Genomic DNA, 19,055 nt, shown 5'->3' with positions numbered 1-19,055 from the left:
GTGTGCATCTGATGTGCAAGTGTGTGTGATGCGCACACTACTTTCTTAAAGTACATACAGTATGTGTTAAAGATTAGAGTTAATCACAGGCAAAATCCTAGAGGAAAACCTGGATCAGTCTGCTTTCCAACATACATTGGGAGACAGATTCACCTTTCAGCAGGACAATAACACAAGGCCAAATATACACTGTTGCTAACCAAGATGACATGGAATGAGTGGCCTAGTTAAAGTTTTGACTTAAAACAGCTTGAAAGTATATGGCAATACTTGAAAATGTCTGTTTAGCAATGACAAACAACCAACTTGATAGAGCTTAAAGATTTAATGTGCATTTAGATAATCATGTGCAATTATTGTACAATCCAGGTGTGCAATCGCTTCCAAAGGTCATTCTAACGAATTGTTTCAGGGCTATGAATACTTATGTAAATGAGATATTTCTTTATTTAATTTTCAAAACATTTAAACTGTCATTATGGGGTATCGTGTGTACATGGGTGAGAAGAAAATCTATTTAATCCATTTTGAATTCAGGCTGTGACCGAATAAGTCAAGGGGTAGGAAAACTTTCTGAAGGCACTGTAGAATTTGTAGCAAGCCAAGCACTGGGTTAGTCAGATTTGAATAAATAAAAAAGAGCAGATGAACTGGAATGACATTCACTCTCACAAGATGGCCACACCCCCAATAAGCCACGATCACGACTGCATTGAGGCATAGTCGCTGTGCTTCTATGGCTATATGCACCATGCCACTGCCTATTTCATTTGCTCATTCAGCAAACAAGACAGTTCAGTGCCTTAAACACAGTCAACACACCTTTATTTGCCCTTTAAGTTCTGACTGAATGGACGCACATTTGAAAGCCCCAGGACGGTCCCCTTACTTTGTGCTGTTATAATTTATGCTATGAACTCCTGCAATTTAATTAGGGCAGTTCCCCCTCATAGCAAAAAGCTGTCAAAACAATCCAAGCAATGTTCGCAAGGCCTATGTGCCCACGGAGGCGGAGCTGCTGGCAGTCTGAGGGGTGGAGTAGTAAGTAACTGAACAGCTTGTTTTGAACAATATAAATTTAAAACAGGAAAATGTACACATTTACCACACTTATGAGCATTTAAACCCCAAAAATATTTATATATATATTTTTTATCACGTTGTGATAAAAAAAATGTTATGGACGGCGCACTGTTATGGACGGCGCACAATTGGCCCAGCGTCGTCCGGGTTAGGGTTTGGCCGGGGTAGGCCATCATTATAAATAAAAATTTGTTTAACTGACTTGCCTAGTTAAATAAAGGTTCAATAAAAATAAAAATTGACATTTTCAGAAATTACAATGAAAAATGTTGAAAAAAATCCTGTATAGCACATAATATATCTGTGGGAATGGAGCATGAAGCACATGACACAACTATCAAAGACCTGCCACAATATCTATCACATATGCCTGTTCCCCCTCCCTTCACACACTCTCTCGCTCTCCCTCTGACACACACACGTACATGTGTTCACACATGAAAATGCACATACACAATACGATCTGCAGTTCAAGGTAAAACAAGCAAATCATTTTCCCAGAGAGCTCAACCTTATCCTGTTAAGCCCGGTAAAGCCAATAACACTCCAATCACAATTCCATTCATCCCCTCCAACCACCAGAGCTTAAACACTAAGATAACACTGACCGGGTGGACTACCATAACACAACTTACAATGCATTCGGAAAGTATTCAGACCCCTTGACTTTTTCCACATTTTGTTACATTACAGCCTTTTCTAAAAAAAAAGTTTTTTTTAAAATCCCTCATCAATCTACACACAATACCCCATAATCACATAGGAAAAACAAAGTATTCAGACACTTTACTCTGTCCTTTGTTGAAGCACCTTTGACAGCGATTACAGCCTTGAGTCTTCTTGGGTATGACGCTACAAGCTTGGCACACCTGTATTTGGGGAGTTTCTTCCATTCTTCTCTGCAGATCATCTCAAGCTCTGTCAGGTTGGATAGGGAGCGTGGCTGCACAACTATTTTCAAGTCTCTCCAGAGATGTTCGATCGGGTTCAAGTCCGGGCTCTGGCTGGGGCACTCAAGGATATTCAGTAACTTGTCCCGATGCCACTCCTGCGTTGTCTTGGCTGTGTGCTTAGGGTCGTTGTCCTGTTGGAAGGTGAACCTTGACCCCAGTCTGTGGTCCTGAGCGCTCTGGAGCAGGATTTCATCAAGTATTTCTCTGTAATTTACTCCATTCATCTTTCCCTCAATCCTGAATAGTCTCCCAGCAACTGTCACTGAAAAACATCCCCACAGCATGATGCTGCCACCACCATGCTTCACCGTAGGGATGGTGCCAGGTTTCCTCCAGACATGACACTTGGCATTCAGGCCAAAGAGTTCAATCTTGGTTTCATCAGACCAGAGAATTTTGTTTGCCGCAGAGATGGTTGTCCTTCTGGAAGGTTCTCCCATCACCACAGAGGAACTCTGGAGCTCTGTCAGAGTTACCATTGGGTTCTTGGTCACCTCATCAAGTTGTAGAAACATCAAGGATGATCAATGGAAACAGGATGCACCTGAGGTCAATTTCAAATCTCATAGCAAAGGGTCTGAATAGTTATGTAAGTTAGGTATTTCTGTTTTTATTTTTAATACATTTGCTAAAATTTCTAAAAACCTGTTTTCACGTTGTAATTATGGGATATTGTGTGTAGTTTGACGTGGAAATATTTTTATTTAATCCATTTTTGAATAAGGCTGTAACGTAACAAAATGTAGAAAAAGGTTTAAATCCGTTCCAAATGCACTGTATGCTGTCCAAACGAAAAATATATGGGGTTTGGCTCAACTTTAATCTCAGACAATTTGTAATCGTAAATTCTACCAGTCTCTCCCAGCCTTCTCTAAAGACACACACACGTGCGTGCTCGCTAGCTGACGCACGCAAGAACGCACACACACACTTGGAGAAGTAAAGAAATGGTGAACAGAACACTCAGAGCTCTTTGAGTCCTAAAGGCCAGCTTATACGTGGTCTAACAACATGTCTGTAGACAATTAGATTGCGACTGTCAGTTTCCATGTTGCACAGACATGAAAAAAGTTTAAAGGCTGGTTTACAGTCCGTCTATCGACATGTCTGTAGACAATTGTCCTAGCGAGATGATTATATCAGCAGGCCAGGTCTCCAAAAAGCATACTTTCTCTATTTCAACATCAATGAACCCATCCGTTTAAAAATGAGTTCAGTAAATGTCAACCTAGCAAGCCAGGCAACCAAAAGCTATTTCTAAACAATGCTTTTGTTCATTCTAGCTGGCTAACCAGTTCAAATAATGTAGTATATAGTATAGCTGACAACTACTTTTTGTTTATTATTACAGGAAAATAAACCCACATTATTTACAAGGTAATGGTGAGCTTACAGAAAACACCTTACTGCCACAATGTGAAGAAATAAAAAAAAGTAGGTCATTCTATCTGAGAATTTACAACCCCTGCATCATCTTGTTACAGGAGGATTTGGTCTGGTTGCTGTGGCAGTCTGGTAACCATGACAACATTGCCGCCATTGCGACAGTCGCAGAGACCTTTTTCATGTCTGTGCGACAAGAAAACTGACAGTCACAGCGATGGTCTACAGACATTCTCACTCGCTAGTCTATCAAACACAATATTCAAGGCACCTACATAGGGAAAAAGGAAAAAGCACACACACACACACAGACACACACACAACTTCTCACATTTGTGTAACTCCCTTCTCTTAACTTCTTTGGGACTGGGGGGCAGTTATGAGTAGCTTGGATAAAAAGGTGCCCAGAGTAAACTGCTTGCTACTCAGCCATAAAAGCTAGAATATGCATATAATTAGTAGATTTGGATAGAAAACACACTGAAGTTTCTAAAACTGTTTGAATGATGTCTGTGAGTATAACAGAACTCATATGACAGGCAAAAACCTGAGAAAAAATCCAACCAGGAAGTGGGAAATCTGAGGTTTGTAGTTATTCAACTCATTGCCTATCGAATATACAGTGTCTATGGGGTCATATTGCACTTCCGAAGGCTTCCACTAGATGTCAACAGTCTTCAGAACCTTGTTTGAGGCTTCTACTGTGAAGGAGGGGGGAATGAGGGCTGATTGAGTCAGGGGTCTGGCAGAGTGCCATAAACTGATCACATGCGCTCACGTGAGAATTAGCTGCGTTCCATTGCATTTCTACAGACAAATGAAATCTCTGGTTGAAACATTATTGAAGATTTATGATAAAAACATCCTAAAGATTGATTCTATACTTCGGTTGATATGTTTCTACGAACTGTAATATGACTTTTCGTCTTTACTTTCGCCTGGACTTTCCTGCGCCTCGTGAGTTTGGATTGTGTACTAAACGCGTGAACAAAAAGGAGGATTTTGGACATAATCGAACAAATCAAACATTTATTGTGGAACTGGGATTCCTGGGAGTGCATTCTGATGAAGATCATCAAAGGTAGGTGAATATTTATAATGCTATTTCTGACTTCTGTTGACTCCATAACATGGCGGATATCTGTATGGCTTGTTTTTGTGTCTAAGCGCTGTACTCAGATTATTGCATGGTGTGCTTTTTCCGTAAAGTTTTTTTGAAATCTAACACAGCGGTTGCATTAACGAGAAGTGGATCTAAAATTCCATGCATAACACTTGTATCTTTCAGCAATGTTTATTATGAGTATTTCTGTAAATTGATGTGGCTCTCTGCAAAATCACCGGATGTTTTGGAACTACTGAAAATAACACGCCAATGTAAACTGAGATTTTTGATTTAAATATGAACTTTATCGAACATAACATACATGTATTGTGTAACATAAAGTCCTATGAGTGTCATCTGATGAAGATCAAAGGTTAGTGATTCATTTTCTCTCTATTTCTGCTTTTTGTGACTCGGTACTGACCTAACACACTCTACCGTTGTGCTTTCGCAGTAAAGCCTTGTTGAAATCGGACACTGTAGCCATCTTTAAAATGGTGTAAAATACTTGTATGTTTGAGGAATTTTAATTATGGGATTTCTGTTGTTTTGAATTTGGCGCCATGCAATTTCATTGGCTGTTGGCGAGGTGGGACGCTACCGTCCCACATATCCCAGATATGTTATCTACACTCTCCACTTTCTGAGCAGCAGGACTCAGACATGTCCCAGATGTGCTGCTCAAATTTCACAGTTTGAGGCACTTGGAAGTCCCCACTCTCTAACACACACACACACACAAACACACACACACACGTTACAACACACTAACAAGACCAACCCATGTGCCAACACACACAAAATACATATGAAAGCACATACTCTATAAGCATCTCTCTTATCATTACTATGAGCCATTAGTTAACCTATCAACCTCAGTGTTCTGTAAAGAGGCATAGTTGTTCAGTTTCAGTACACTCCTGGGGACAACATACCAAATGGAGGGTTGTTTAAACATGGCTGAAATGTTGTCCTGATAGTATCAAAGATACCCCACGTGTCATTATTTTCCTTTTCTGTCTGCTTTTCCTCTCCTCTACTTCTTCCTGTTCTCCATCACTCTCTCATCCATCTCGTTTTCATTATTCACCCTGTGTACTTTCTATACCCTTACCACTCCTTCTGCCTTACTTTATCTTTCACTCACTACCTCCTTACTCTTCTATGTCCTCGCTATCCCCTTCCATTGTTCAAACTCTCAGCATCACTCTTTAATCCTTTATTTCTTTCTCTTTTTCTTCTTTTCTCTACGATCTTAGAATTGGAAGGAACCCTTGGAGATCCTCAAGGAAGCATGGCTAGTCAATGGTTCATATTTGCAACTTCGGTTAGTTGAGGGTTTATTGGAGGACCCTTTAATGTTTCAATGTAGCATGGCTTAGTAAGGTGTGTGGCTTTCTGATAGATACTTTTTGGCCTACCGTTAGAGTAAATGTAATTCCTGTTAATCTCTTCAGTTGTATTGTCATATTAAGGTTGAACATTGACCGTTTTGTAGCTTCAATGAGGCTTACAGAGGTTTATGAGTTCCCCGTCAAATCCCAAACTAGGAATAGTTACTATATGTAGTCAGCTATGTTAATATTATATTAAAATATGTAATATGCATAAACGCTCAATTTTTATAACTTTATTTGTAGTGTACAAACTTAACATGATGAATAGGAATTACATTTACTCTAATGGGTGGCCAAAAATAATTATCTGAAAGCCACGCCTCCATTCTTCTGATATATTATTAAAAAGATTTCATCAGTGTAGCAACCCAAAAGGTGTTCCAGGCATATTTACTTTTAAGAGTGTGCTACATTGTTTCTATGCTCTTCTCTCTGTCCATCTTCCTCTCCTTCCTGCCTGAGTCTACGCTGGGCACATCCACTTTCCATCACTCTCTCGCCTACTCTGTCTCTGCCTCTTCCCTCCTTTGAGCCTCTTCCAGAAACTTCCAGTAAAAACTCCAGTTGCATAAATAAAAAGGAAACTTAGGCCCAGTCAAAGCGGCTTTTGATTTCCACCCAGGGAACTACAACACCCAAAAGCCTACTTTCTCTACCTGTCTTGGCCGACTGTTTGGTGGTACTGGTAGTTCTTCCTGGTTCAGTAGCCTTTGTCGGTTGATTGGTTGTGCTTATTGAAGTATTTCTGGGTTCTTCTTTTGTTGTTGTCGTATTGGTTTTAGTTGTGGTGGTTGCTCCTTGTGCTGTGGTACTTGGCTGTTGATTGGTTGAGCTGGGAGTGGTTCCCTGAGGTGGCTGATGATTGATTGAGCCAGGAGTGGTTGCTATGGGAGATGGTGATGTCACAGTGGAGGTCTGTCCTACTATTGGTCCGTCTGTGGCTGTAGTAGTGTTAGCTGTCATATTACCTGAAGAAAGACACAAGAGACATGAAGCAGCCCCTCTGCTGACAACTACATAAATGTCACTCCAATACTACTCAAAAGATCTAACAACATGATAAAGAACCACTCAGAGATTATAACACAGTACTCAAGCTCCAGTTATGGATGAACGTCTACTACTCCACTAGTACTTCTACTGTAGGTTAAAACATATTCCTCTGAAACTACACTACCAGTCTCATTCAAGGATTTTTTATTTATTTGTACTATATTCTACATTGTAGAGTAATAGTGAAGACATCACAACTTTGGAATCATGTAAGTAACCAAAAAAAGTGTTAAATCAAAATCTATTTTATATTTGAGATTCTTCAAAGTAGCCACCCTTTGTGGAATTTCTTTCCTTCTTAACACATTTGAGCCAATCAGTTGTGTTGTGACAAGGTAGGGGTGGTATACAGAAGATAGCCCTATTTGGTAAAAGACCAAAATATATTTTTGATTCTTCAAAGTAGCCACCCTTTGCCTTGATGACAGCTTTGAACACTCTTGGCATTCTCTCAACCAGTTTCATGAGGAATGCTTTTCCAACAGTCTTCAAGGAGTACCCACATATGCTGAGCACTTGTTGGCTGCTTTTCCTTCACTCTGCGGACCAACTCATCCCAAACCATCTCAATTGGGTTGAGGTCGGGTGATTGTGGAGGACAGGTCATCTGGTCATCTGATGAAACACTCCATCACTCTCCTTCTTGGTCAAATAACCCTGGAGGTGTGTTTTGGGTTAGTGTCTTGTTGGAAAAACAATGATAGTCCCACTAAGCACAAACCAGATGGCATGGCATATCGCTGCAGAATGCTGTGGTAACCATGCTGGTTAAGTGTGCCTTGAATTCTAAATAAATCACCTACAGTGTCACCAGCAAAGCACCCCCACACCATCACCCCTCCTCCTTCATGGTGGGAACCACACATGCAGAGATCATCCGTTCACCTACTCTACGTCTTACAAAGACACGGCGGTTGGAACCAAAAATCTCACATTTGGACTCATCAGACCAAAGGACAGATTTCCACCGGTCTAATGTCCTTTGCTCGTGTTTCTTGGCCTAAGCAAGTCCCTTTTTCTTACTGGTGTCCTTTAGTAGTGGTTTCTTTGCAGCAATTTGACCATGAAATATATGCAGGCTCCTCTGAACAGTTGATGTTGAGATGTGTCTGTCAGTGGAACTCTGAAGCATTTATTGGGGATGCAATCTGAGATGCAGTTAATAACAGAGTTCTGAGGCTGGTAACTCGAATGACCTTATCCTCTGCATCCTCTGACCTCCTGTGGCGGTCCTCATGAGAGCCAGTTTTATCATAGTGCTTGATGGTTTTTGCGACTGCACTTGAAGAAACTTCAAAGTTCTTGAAATTTTCCAGATTGACTAACCTTTATGTCTTAAAGTAATGATGGCCTGTTGTTACTCTTTTCTTATTTGAGCTGTTATTGCCATAATATGGACTTGGTATTTTACCAAATAGGGCTATCTTCTGTATACCACAGCTACCTTGTCACAACACAATTGATTGGCTCAAATGCATTAAGGAAAGAAATTCCACAAATTAACTTTTAACAAGGCACACCTGTTAATTGAAGTGCATTCCAGGTGACTACCTGATGAAGCTGGTTGCGAGAATGCCAAGAGGGTGCAAAGCTGTCATCAAGGCAAAGGGTGGCTACTTTGAAGAATCTTAAATATAACACTTTTTTGGTTAATACATGATTCCATATGTGTTATTTCATAGTTTTGATGTCTTCACTGTTATTCTACAACATAGAAAATAGTCTAAATAAACTTTTGACTGGTACTGTACATATAAGTTTATCTTTAGGCACTCACCTGTCACTACTCCTCCACGGACTGTTGACACCACAGTGACGACTGTCAATCTAATGTCAGGTGACTGTGTGGAAAGGATTGTTTTGGCTGTTGTCAGGGCAGATAGGCGGGGCTGGACAGTGAGGCTGACCGTCGGGGTCATCTGTGCTTTGGCCATCTTGGATGATGGCCCTCCGCTGAAAGCCGTCTGAGCCTGTGGCCGGAACTGTGCCATTCCATCTGATGTTGTCAAGGCAACCGGTGACTCTTTCTTCACAACAGCCATCACTGTAGGGACAAATTCACTTCCTGATCCAGTCATCTGCCAATCATCTACATCCTTTGGTACGATTGGTCCATCATATTCCCTGCCCCCTGATGTCACTGGCTCAGCACCTGAGGATTTGGTGGGTGGGAGCGCGGTTGGTCCCTTTGCAGATGCAACCCCACTTGGTTCTGGGATTACCATAGTACCTGTCCTAGCCTCAACAGAAGTGGACTGGCTTTGGGCAGACCCAATGTTGAGTTTCTGAGAGGGGGAATGGGATTGACTGAGGTCTATAGTTCTAGTCTGTGTTGTGGGAGTGCCCATTTCCTCCCCACCCTGTCCCAGGTCAGAGCCCCCTTCCCCCCTACCGCCTCCCTCTGTGGGCCAATCCATGTTGATCACTCTGACAGACCCGTCGCTCCGACCTCTGGGACGAGAGGAGGGCAGACTGGGTTTGAGGGATGGAGTGATGACAGGGTCTGGAAGAGACGAGGATGAGGAGGAGGAGCTGACGATCACCTGGCCAGAAGAGGGATGGAGAGAGGAGAGGAGGAGGAGGGTGAGGATGGATGCAGTGGCCATGGTCTGGCTGTTGAGGGTAATGATTTCTACAGTCCCTCTATTTGTCTTTCCATCCGTCTGTCACACCATCCTCATACAGGGCTCTGTAGACACAGACAGAACAGAGAATGATGGATGAGGTTAACTCAGTATAGGAGTGAATATTGTAACATGCGCGCCACGGCCTTTGGATGCGGGGAATAAAATGTGCTCTGCGGAAGTGACATATGATTACCTCTCCATATTTCCTTTACACATTAACTTCGTACAGCTCTCAGGGACCACACATGAAACCACATAAGCAGCATACACAAATGAATGAATGAATGAATGAATGAATGAGTGAAATAACATATTTCTTTTAACAATCTCCAGTTGGCAACCCATTCCTCCAGTTGGCAACCCATTCCACGGGATTAATTGAAAAACATTTTGGGCTGTCCGACTAAAAAATAATCTGTTCTTTTGACCTGAATTGATTGCTGGACATTTCTAAACGTGTATTTTTCCATATATAGACAATCCTCTCCACACAGTCACCTGACATTCCATATATACTGTATGTGTTTTTATAAAATCAACTATATGCATTGAGCTTGTCTGATGCTTAAAGTTTGCGGTTTGATGAAATAAGACAAATGTCTCAAGAGGGCACCAGATAACCAACCAACCACCCCCCCCCCAAAAAAAAAAAACTGACCCAGCTATTCTCCTGATTCTGCCATTACTCTCCTGAAGTTGTCAGTAATAGGCTACATGAGGAGTCGGCAACCTTTTTCATGTTCAATTCTCATTTATATTGCCATTTCTACCGATCTGCGTGCCAATTATGGTTTTCATATGCACATTTTCGTGAAACAGTTTCATTTAATTTATAATAACATCTTCATATTTCAAAATCATTGTCATGTGGTCAATCGAAACAAATCGACACAAACCTAAAAAGTAACATCTATTGCCATTTGCCAACTATGTAAAAATAGCCTACATAAAGCCAACAAATAAAAATAGCAGCCTGCAGGTAGAAAATATCCTGATAAAAATAAATATCCTATAAATCCCATTGGCTACACATGGCCTGTCTGCAACAAACTTGAAACATTGTATCAACTATTAAGTTGGGTCTAGCCTGAAGCTTGCACTAGTGAACTTGCTACATTGTAAAAAAAAATCCTGGGCTGTCAGGGTTTCCTGCACCAGTGAGCTCGGGACAGACACCGCTGTAGGCAATTTGCGCAAGGGATAAGAAGCAGTGCTTGACTTGGGCAGGAGCTCACCAGAGCTGAGTACCGGCACCTCAAATTTTCTCCTGCTTGAGCTCCTGTTCCTCTTATAGAATATTATTTCAAAAGTATTGTAGAGTTCCTGCACCTAAATATAAACAGCACCAGTACCCAAAACGAGTACCGGGACCTATTTCCATCCAAGTCAAGCACTGATAAGGTAGGCCCATTTTATGACGTTTCCCACTGGATCAGAGCATTACATTTTTCCCATTCACGCTGAGTGGTTATTGAAAGGGAGATACATTGAGGAATTATTGTCATTCTCAATGGATGTAAAAACAGACTTAATTTGCTTGCTGTTTGTTGTGAAGAAAACATTACTGTAATGGCAGATTTCCTTTTCGTCTGAAGAGGAGTAAGGATCGGACCAAAATGCAGCATGGTAAGTGTTCATGACGATTTATTAAAAACGAACTGAACACTGAAATACAAAACAATGTGATGAAAACCGAAACAGTACCGTGTGGCGACAAACACTCACACGGAAACAAACACCCACAAACCAACAGTGAAACCCAGGCTACCTAAGTATGATTCTCAATCAGAGACAACTAACGACACCTGCCTCTGATTGAGAACCATACTAGGCTGAACACAAAAACCAACTTAGAAAGACAAACATAGACTGCCCACCCCAACTCACGTCCTGACCATACTAAAACAAAGAATAAAATAACAGAACTATGGTCAGAAAGTGTCAGTACCCCCCCCCCCCAAAGGAGCGGACTCTGGCCACAAAACCTGAACCTATAAGGGTCCGGGTGGGCGTCTGTCCGCGGACAAAATAACCCACTAACAATGGACCAAGCAGCGTGGTAACGGCCAGCAGCAGCAGCGGCAAAGAACGCAGGACTCATGGATTTGGGAGGAGATTCTGGACGGACCCTGGGCACAGCCAGGGGAATATCGCCGCCCCAAAACAGAGCTGGAGGCAGCGAAAGCAGAGAGGCGCCGGTATGAGGAGGCAGCACGGCAGCGTGGCTGGAAGCCTGAGAGGCAGCCCCAAAAATGTATTGGGTGGAGCAACACGGGGAGTGTGGTGAAGCCAGGTAGGAGACCTGCGCCAACTTCCCGTGCTTACCGGAGAGAGAGAGGGACCGGGCAGGCACCATGTTATGTTGTGTAGCGCACAGTCTCCCCAGTGCGTGTGTGCATAGCCCGGTGCGGTACATTCCAGCTCCTCGTATCGGCTGGGCTAGAGTGGGCATCGAGCCAGGTGCCATGAAGCCGGCTTTACGCATCTGGTCTCCAGTGCGTCTCCTCGGGCCGGCGTACATGGCACCAGCCTTACGCATGGTGTCCCCGGTTCGCCAGCACAGCCCAGTGCGGGCTATTCCACCTCGCCGCACTGGCCTGGCTAACGGGAGCATTCAACCAGGTAAGGTTGGGCAGGCTCGGTGCTCAAGAGCTCCAGTGCGCCTGCACGGTCCGGTCTATCCAATGCCACCTCCATGCACCAGCCCTGCGGTGGCAGCCCCCCGCACCAGGCTGTCTCTCCGTCTCATCCCTACAGGTGCTCCCATCTGTCCTGAGCTGCTAGAGTCTCCCGTCTGTCCTGAGCCGTCAGTCTGTCCTGAGCCGTCAGTCAGCCAGGACCTGCCAGAGCCGTCAGTCAGCCAGGACTTGCCAGAGCCGCCAGTCAGCCAGGACCTGCCAGAGCAGTCAGTCAGCCAGGACTTGCCAGAGCCGCCAGTCAGCCAGGACTTGCCAGAGCTGTCAATCAGTCCGGAGCTGCCCCTCAGTCCAGAGGCGCTCCTCAGTCCAGTGGGGCCTTTAATCAGGGTCTTAGGCCCAAGGTCGGAGGTGAGGGTCATCACTCTAAAGAGGCCCGTGAAGAGGGCAATGACTATGGTAGAGTGGGGTCCACGCCACCGCGGCCAGATGCCCACCCAGACCCTCCTCTATAGGTTTAGGTTTTGCGGCCGGGGTGGTACTGTCACACTCTGACCATGATTTGCGTTGTTTGTTTCTAAGTTTTGTTTGGTCAGGGTGTGATAGGAGTGGGCATTCTGTTGTATGTCTAGTTTGTCTATTTCTATGTGTTTTGGCCTGATATGGTTCTCAATCAGTGGCAGGTGTTTGTCGTTGTCTCTGATTAGGAACCATATTTAGGTAGCCTGTGTTGTATTGTAGTTCGTGGGTTATGTGTAGTTGCCTGTGTCTGCACTCGTTGTCATAGCGTCACGTTCGTGTTTTTGTTTAAGTGTTCGTGTTTTTTCGTCATTCAATAAAAGAATGGATTCACACCACGCTGGTGTGGTCTACTCCATACGACAATCGTGACAATTACTTTGAGAAGCTCCACAGGTCATTAGAGGTGGTGCATTAAGCCAATCAGAAATACCATCTGATCCCCAAACGGGCACATATACATGCCTACATTTGCGTGCAGGCCACGTAGCCTATCGGCCTACTTCTATGTGTGCGTGACCTTACTCAACATTGACAGGAGCGCTCTAAACAAAAGACTAAATTGACAAAACTTGTAAATGGAATTAAATAAACCAAAACTTGTTTCTCACAAGTGTGGCATAGGTTGTGCGCTCTGCAATCAACGTGTCCACTCCAACAATGACAACAGGAAGTCTGGAATAATAAAATATTATAATAAATTATTAAAATAAATTACTGTAACCAAAGTAACAAACATTGTGGATAGAAATTAACGGTAAATGTACATCTGGTGATATATGTAATGGGGAATTGATATACACTAATAATCAAAAGCAAACAATTCACACAACGGAGTTATGAATCAATGAATGTGCACAAATTGGCGGGAGAGAGCGCATTCTGGAAAGAGAAGTGCAGTGTGCATCTGGGTGCATGGTCAATCTGACGTCTGCATTGGCCATGCAGCATTTACAGGGATATGGACTCAGCAGAAGTCAGGGTATTCATACTTCTTGCGCTTTGCAGAGCAGTGCAGAGCTGTTGTCAAGGAAGCGAGTTTGTGTTTATACAAGATGTACCGCCCCCACCTACAATCAACCAATCATGTCTATGCGGAGCTACAGTATATGGAGCCCTTCACATTGTTACAAAATTTGGGAGGCGCATGGCGATGCGGACAGAGCTCGATTTGGTCTATGCATGCCTCTGGAGGTTCCGCAATTGCGTCACACCCTCAGACCACATTTTCGGATCAAGCATAAATTGGCTTTTAGTCTAGGCCTCAGCAATGAATTAGTTCACTGAGATGGGCGCAAATATAATATATTTGTTACTGCTCGACTAAAACAATCTCGTTCGAACAACAGCCTAATGACCAAACAATCGACCAGTCGACTAATTGGGGTCAGCCATACAAACATTACAATGGTCATGGTGTTAACCCTGGTGTCCTGGCTAAATTCCCAATCTGGACCTCATACCATCACGGTCACCTAATCATCCCCAGCCTACAATTGTCTCATTCACCCCACTCTTCTCCCTGGTTATTCCCCAGGTGGTTGCTGTAAATGAGAAGGTGTTCTCAGTCACCTGGTAAAATAAGGGTCAATCAACCAGATATTGTTCCCGTGCAGTGCACACCGCATAAAGAATGAAAAGGAAATCAATACATAATAGGAGATAAGCAATATTCATATTTATTTAAACCTTATTTTACCAGGTCAGTTGACTGAGAACACATTCTCCTTTACAGCAAACACCTGGGGAATAGTTACAGGGGAATGAATGAGCCTATTGGAAGCTGGGATTGATTAGGTGGCCATATTGGGAATATAGCCAGAACATGGGGTTTTACACCCATACTCTTCCGATAAGTGCAATGGGATTTTTAGCGACCACAGAGAGCCAGGACACACGTTTAACGTACATACGAAAGACGACACCCTGCATAGGGTAATGTTCCCAATCACTGCCTGGGGGGAAAGAGTGAAAAGGGTGCCTCCTACTGGCCCTCCAACACCACTTCCAGCAGCATCTGGTCTCCCATCCAGGGACCAACCCTGCTTATTTTCAGATGCAAGTCAGCAGTGGGATGCAGGGTGGTAGGCTGATGGTAATAACCCTATATACGTTTAAAAAAAATCAACAGAGCAAAAAGGACAATATAAGAACAAGTTGCAATCCTATTACACAGGCTCCAACGCCCGACACGTGGCAGGGGCTACAGTCCATTACGGATTACATAGGAAGACCCAGACGTGATCTTCCCAACGATGCCTCTCTAGCAGATGAACTCAATGCATTTTATTACTCTTTGGGCAAAAACAACACCGAGCCATTTACGAGGGCCCCCGCTGAGCCAGGGGACTGGGTGATTTTGCTCTCCGAGGCCGACGTGAGTAAGGTTTTATAACCAGGGAGCTGGCAGGCATATTCACAGTCATTTTCAACCTCTCCTTGTCCCAGTCTGTAATCCCCACGTCTCAAGCTGACCACCATCATTCCTGTTCCCAAGAACTCTAAGGCTACCTGCCACAATGACTACCGCTGTAGCACTCACATCTGTAATCATGAAGTGCTTTGAAAGGCTGGTTATGGCACACATCAACTTCATCATCCCAGACACCCTAGACCACTCCAGTTTTCCTACCGCCCCACAGATCCATTGACGATGCAATCTCAATTGCACTCCACACTGCTCTCATCCACCAAGATAAGAGTAATACCTATGTGAGAGTGCTGTGCATTGACTGCAGCACAGCGTTCAACATCATAGTTCCCTCCAACCTCGCCGCCATACTTGGGACCCTAGGACTGAACACATCCCTCTGCAACTGGATCCTGGACTTCCGGACAGGCTGACCCCAGGTGGTGAGGGGGGTGCGGACATCCCAGTACATCAATAGGGCCGAGCTCCTTGCCATCCAGGACCTCTATATCAGGCGGTGTGAAAGGAAGTAACAGAAAATTGTAACTCATTTCAGGAAACCAGGAGTATGTCACGAGTCACGATTTAACAGTAGAGGCATTTGAACGTTTATTTACATTTTTTATCAAAATGCGTTATTTGGCAGAAATGCCTTCTTGAACATTTGAACTTTCATGTGCCTTAATAACAAACTAGTATGCCATCTGTAAATACGAATAAAGTTGTTAAATTAATAGACTAGTTGGTTTAGCCACAGAAAAAGGGAGGAACCTTCCCGCTAGCCATGATTGGCTGAGATAATGAATGGGCTGGACATGCCGAGAGATGAGTTTTGGATTGGTCTGCCGTCTTTAAAATTAGCTGCAGTTTTTTCTAAAGATACAACGTTAGACATGGAGAACTGCAAATGTGTTGCTACTGCTCTCCATAACATTGCTGCCCTGAATTTATCAGGTGCTATCGACAAAGGTCAGTGGGAAAAGGTTGTAATGGACTACTTTCAGGAGGATGATCGTACCATGCTGGCTTCTCTGACTCTGAAAATGAATCAGACCATGTGAACCTGAGTGACTTGACACAACGGGACATGCAAGCTGTACAAACTAAACGGAAACGACAGGATGTTTTATTTAATGAAAGGGGTGGCAGTCTGTGGTGAAGCGTTCATCCATGTATACATACGGGTAAGAGTCTAGCTACAACACGCCTGACTCTCCTCCACCAGTCATACAAGGAGAATGGTCTAATGTCTCCCATCAAAAAGAGAGCTGGCCCAAGCAAGCAGTTGTTCAGAGTGAGCGGTCTGTCTACCAGAAGATGGTTGCTGACTGCAAGACCACCTGTCAAGACCTGCAGTTGTCTCTGGGGGCCCCTACTGAACCAGCAAGCAAGACATCAGGATGCATTACAGCTTTGATTTCCTCCTTTATACTGATTAAGGACAGAGATGGAGAGATACACACACACACACACAATATATAATTGGGAAGTAGGCAAATACCTTTCACCGAGCTGTGTAAAGACAGACTGACAGGGGTGAGACAATATATTTTATTTATCTTTATGTTATTTTGTTGTTTCCAGGTACACTGTCCTTCTGACCCTATGCAGCCAGGTCCCATCTCCTTTTTAAATCCTCACTAGTGTGGCTTGTTTGGTGTCTGCTGTGAAGGAATACCACAACAAGTCAACTACTTGATTGATGAAGGCATGTCATCCAGCAAAGGCAGCCGCCCAGTCATCAATTACATGCACTATTTCGTCACCAACTACAGAGTTGGGGAAACACATGTGGACCTGAATTGTGATAACTGCAGTGGCCAAAACAAGAACAAGTTTGTGCTCCGGTATTGTGCCTGGCGGACCATGCACAAGCTCCACCACAGTCTGGACCTTCAGTTCCTGATCACAAGCTTGCCTCCGACTGGTGCTTCGGCCTCATCAAGCAGCACTTCAGAAAGACCACAGTGACCACTTTGTCTGAGATTGCTGGTGTTGTGAAGCACAGCACTGAGACGGGTCAACATCCCACAGCTGGTTGGACTGGAGGATGGCACGGTGCTGGTTGAAAGCTATGGCTGGCAACAACACCTGACTCTGTACATTAGGCCGCTGCTATAGATCTAGCAGTACCAGCACTTCAGGTGAATATAATTTTTATTGCATTGTATGAGGTTATTATTATTATCTAACCTTGGGAGGTGAATTGATGTTATGCAAGGTTGTAATGTCTTCTCTATGTTTTTTTGTTATTTCCTGTTTTACAGCTTCAATGCTCTGGAGCCTGGTGTTGTTGTCGCCAAAGAGGGTTCAGACTCAGTCAAGACCAGGTTTCAGCTGCTGTGCAACGCTGACATCCTTCCTGTCATAGATGGTCTGCCTGTACAAGCACCAACTGGACTGGACACAGCTAGACAAACTTATATTTTTGAGAAGTGTAAGAGCAATTACAAGATTATGTTATAATACTGTTATTGCATCAAATGGTTGTTTTATGCAACAGAATAATGGGTTGCTAGAACACTCATCTGGGTGTGTTCTACTGAGGATGGGCCTCTGGGAGATTTAACACTGACAGGAGATTTATGATGTCTTTTGGGTGATAAAACCTAAAGAGACTGCATTCCAGAGCATGAGTTAATGTTTCTCTTTTATATGGTACAAGGGAGAGATGACACCAGGGCCAGACCCTGGTTTTTACACAATGAAAATAGTTTTTACAGCAGATACTGTCTGCTGTGAATTATAAGTATATTTCATACAAATCTTAACCTTGTGACCCATTCCATACATCTGTTGTTTGTCATGTAGACTGAAGGGGGTGTATATTGGCTATAAAATACCTTTATCTCGGGGCTCTCAACGAATCACCTAAGAGTGATTCGTCGACCAGCCATCATTATTGTAGAGCACTCAATCAATTCACTTTATATGTGTGTGTTGTATCCCTTATTAATAAGTGAATAAAGATTTAGTTTAAGTATGACTCTGACTTGTGTGATAAGTTTATCTCTCCTCATTTGAGGGTGAATAAATTAACCACCACAGAAGATCAGGGAATTTTGCAACGAAGAGGCTATAGACATCACATACCCTGCACCAAAGTCAAGGGCAGGACAGAAACAGGCTCTCCAAATACAGATTCCATTGTTCATGTGTGGTTCGGATGGACCAGTTCATCACTGGGGGCGAGTTCCCAGTCATCAGCACTATCTGCAGTGCCTCTATTCACATGACTCTCTCATAACACACACGCCATGCGTTGTTGCTACTATTTATTTTTTTATCCAGCTGCTCAGCCACTTTACCCCTGATTGTATGCATATAAATAGCTCATCTATGTTACAACTCCCACCGAAGGTGGGTCCTCTTCCTGTTCGGGTGGCGTTCGGCGGTCGTCGTCACCGGTCTACTAGCTGCCGCCAATCCCCTTTTCCTTTTCTGTTAGTTTTGTCTTATTGGTTACACCTGTTTCTTGTTTGGGTTTTGGTTAGGACTATTTAAGCCGGTTATGCCCGCCTGCTCTTGTTCCTCTGTTAGTTTTTGTGGATGTGCATTGTTCTTATTTTCTCCTGACTTTTTGGGTCCTGTTTTTGGCATGACCGTTTCTGTACCAGAATAAATACGATTGTCCTAAACCCTCTGCTCTCTGCGCTTGACTCCGCACCCACTACTCCTAGAAGTCCTGACAATCTATCACTGATATCGTTATTGATATTGTTCTTGTACAGACTGTATATTATTTTGTTCTTTCTACTGGCAGACACTTGTTCTTTTGTTCTTTATATTGACACTATTTTTGATATTGCTACTATGCAAGTAACCATTTGTGACCCGTTTCAGGAAACTAGGCATATATCGTGGGTCACTACTTTACAGGAGAGCCGTT

General features: G+C 43.5%; 1 protein-coding gene across 3 annotated transcripts in view; it reads right to left on the bottom strand.

The window, feature by feature from the left end:
* LOC112215733 (proline-rich transmembrane protein 3) overlaps positions 1 to 19,055 on the bottom strand; it is a 37,351-nt gene that overhangs the window by 5,495 nt on the left and 12,801 nt on the right. For all 3 annotated transcript variants that reach the window (XM_042299209.1, XM_024375059.2, XM_024375060.2), the window contains exons 2-3: positions 8,752 to 9,663; positions 6,578 to 6,889 (exon numbers count right to left, since the gene is read on the bottom strand). In XM_042299209.1, coding sequence (XP_042155143.1) covers positions 6,578 to 6,889; positions 8,752 to 9,580 — 1,141 coding nt within the window. In that variant the 5' untranslated portion in view covers positions 9,581 to 9,663. The remainder of the gene's footprint in view (positions 1 to 6,577; positions 6,890 to 8,751; positions 9,664 to 19,055) is intronic.

This window comes from Oncorhynchus tshawytscha, linkage group LG16 (genome assembly GCF_018296145.1).
Source record: "Oncorhynchus tshawytscha isolate Ot180627B linkage group LG16, Otsh_v2.0, whole genome shotgun sequence".
NCBI lineage: Eukaryota > Metazoa > Chordata > Actinopteri > Salmoniformes > Salmonidae > Oncorhynchus > Oncorhynchus tshawytscha.
Note: the sequence above shows the minus strand (reverse complement) of the source record. Positions and strands in the feature narration are given on the sequence as shown.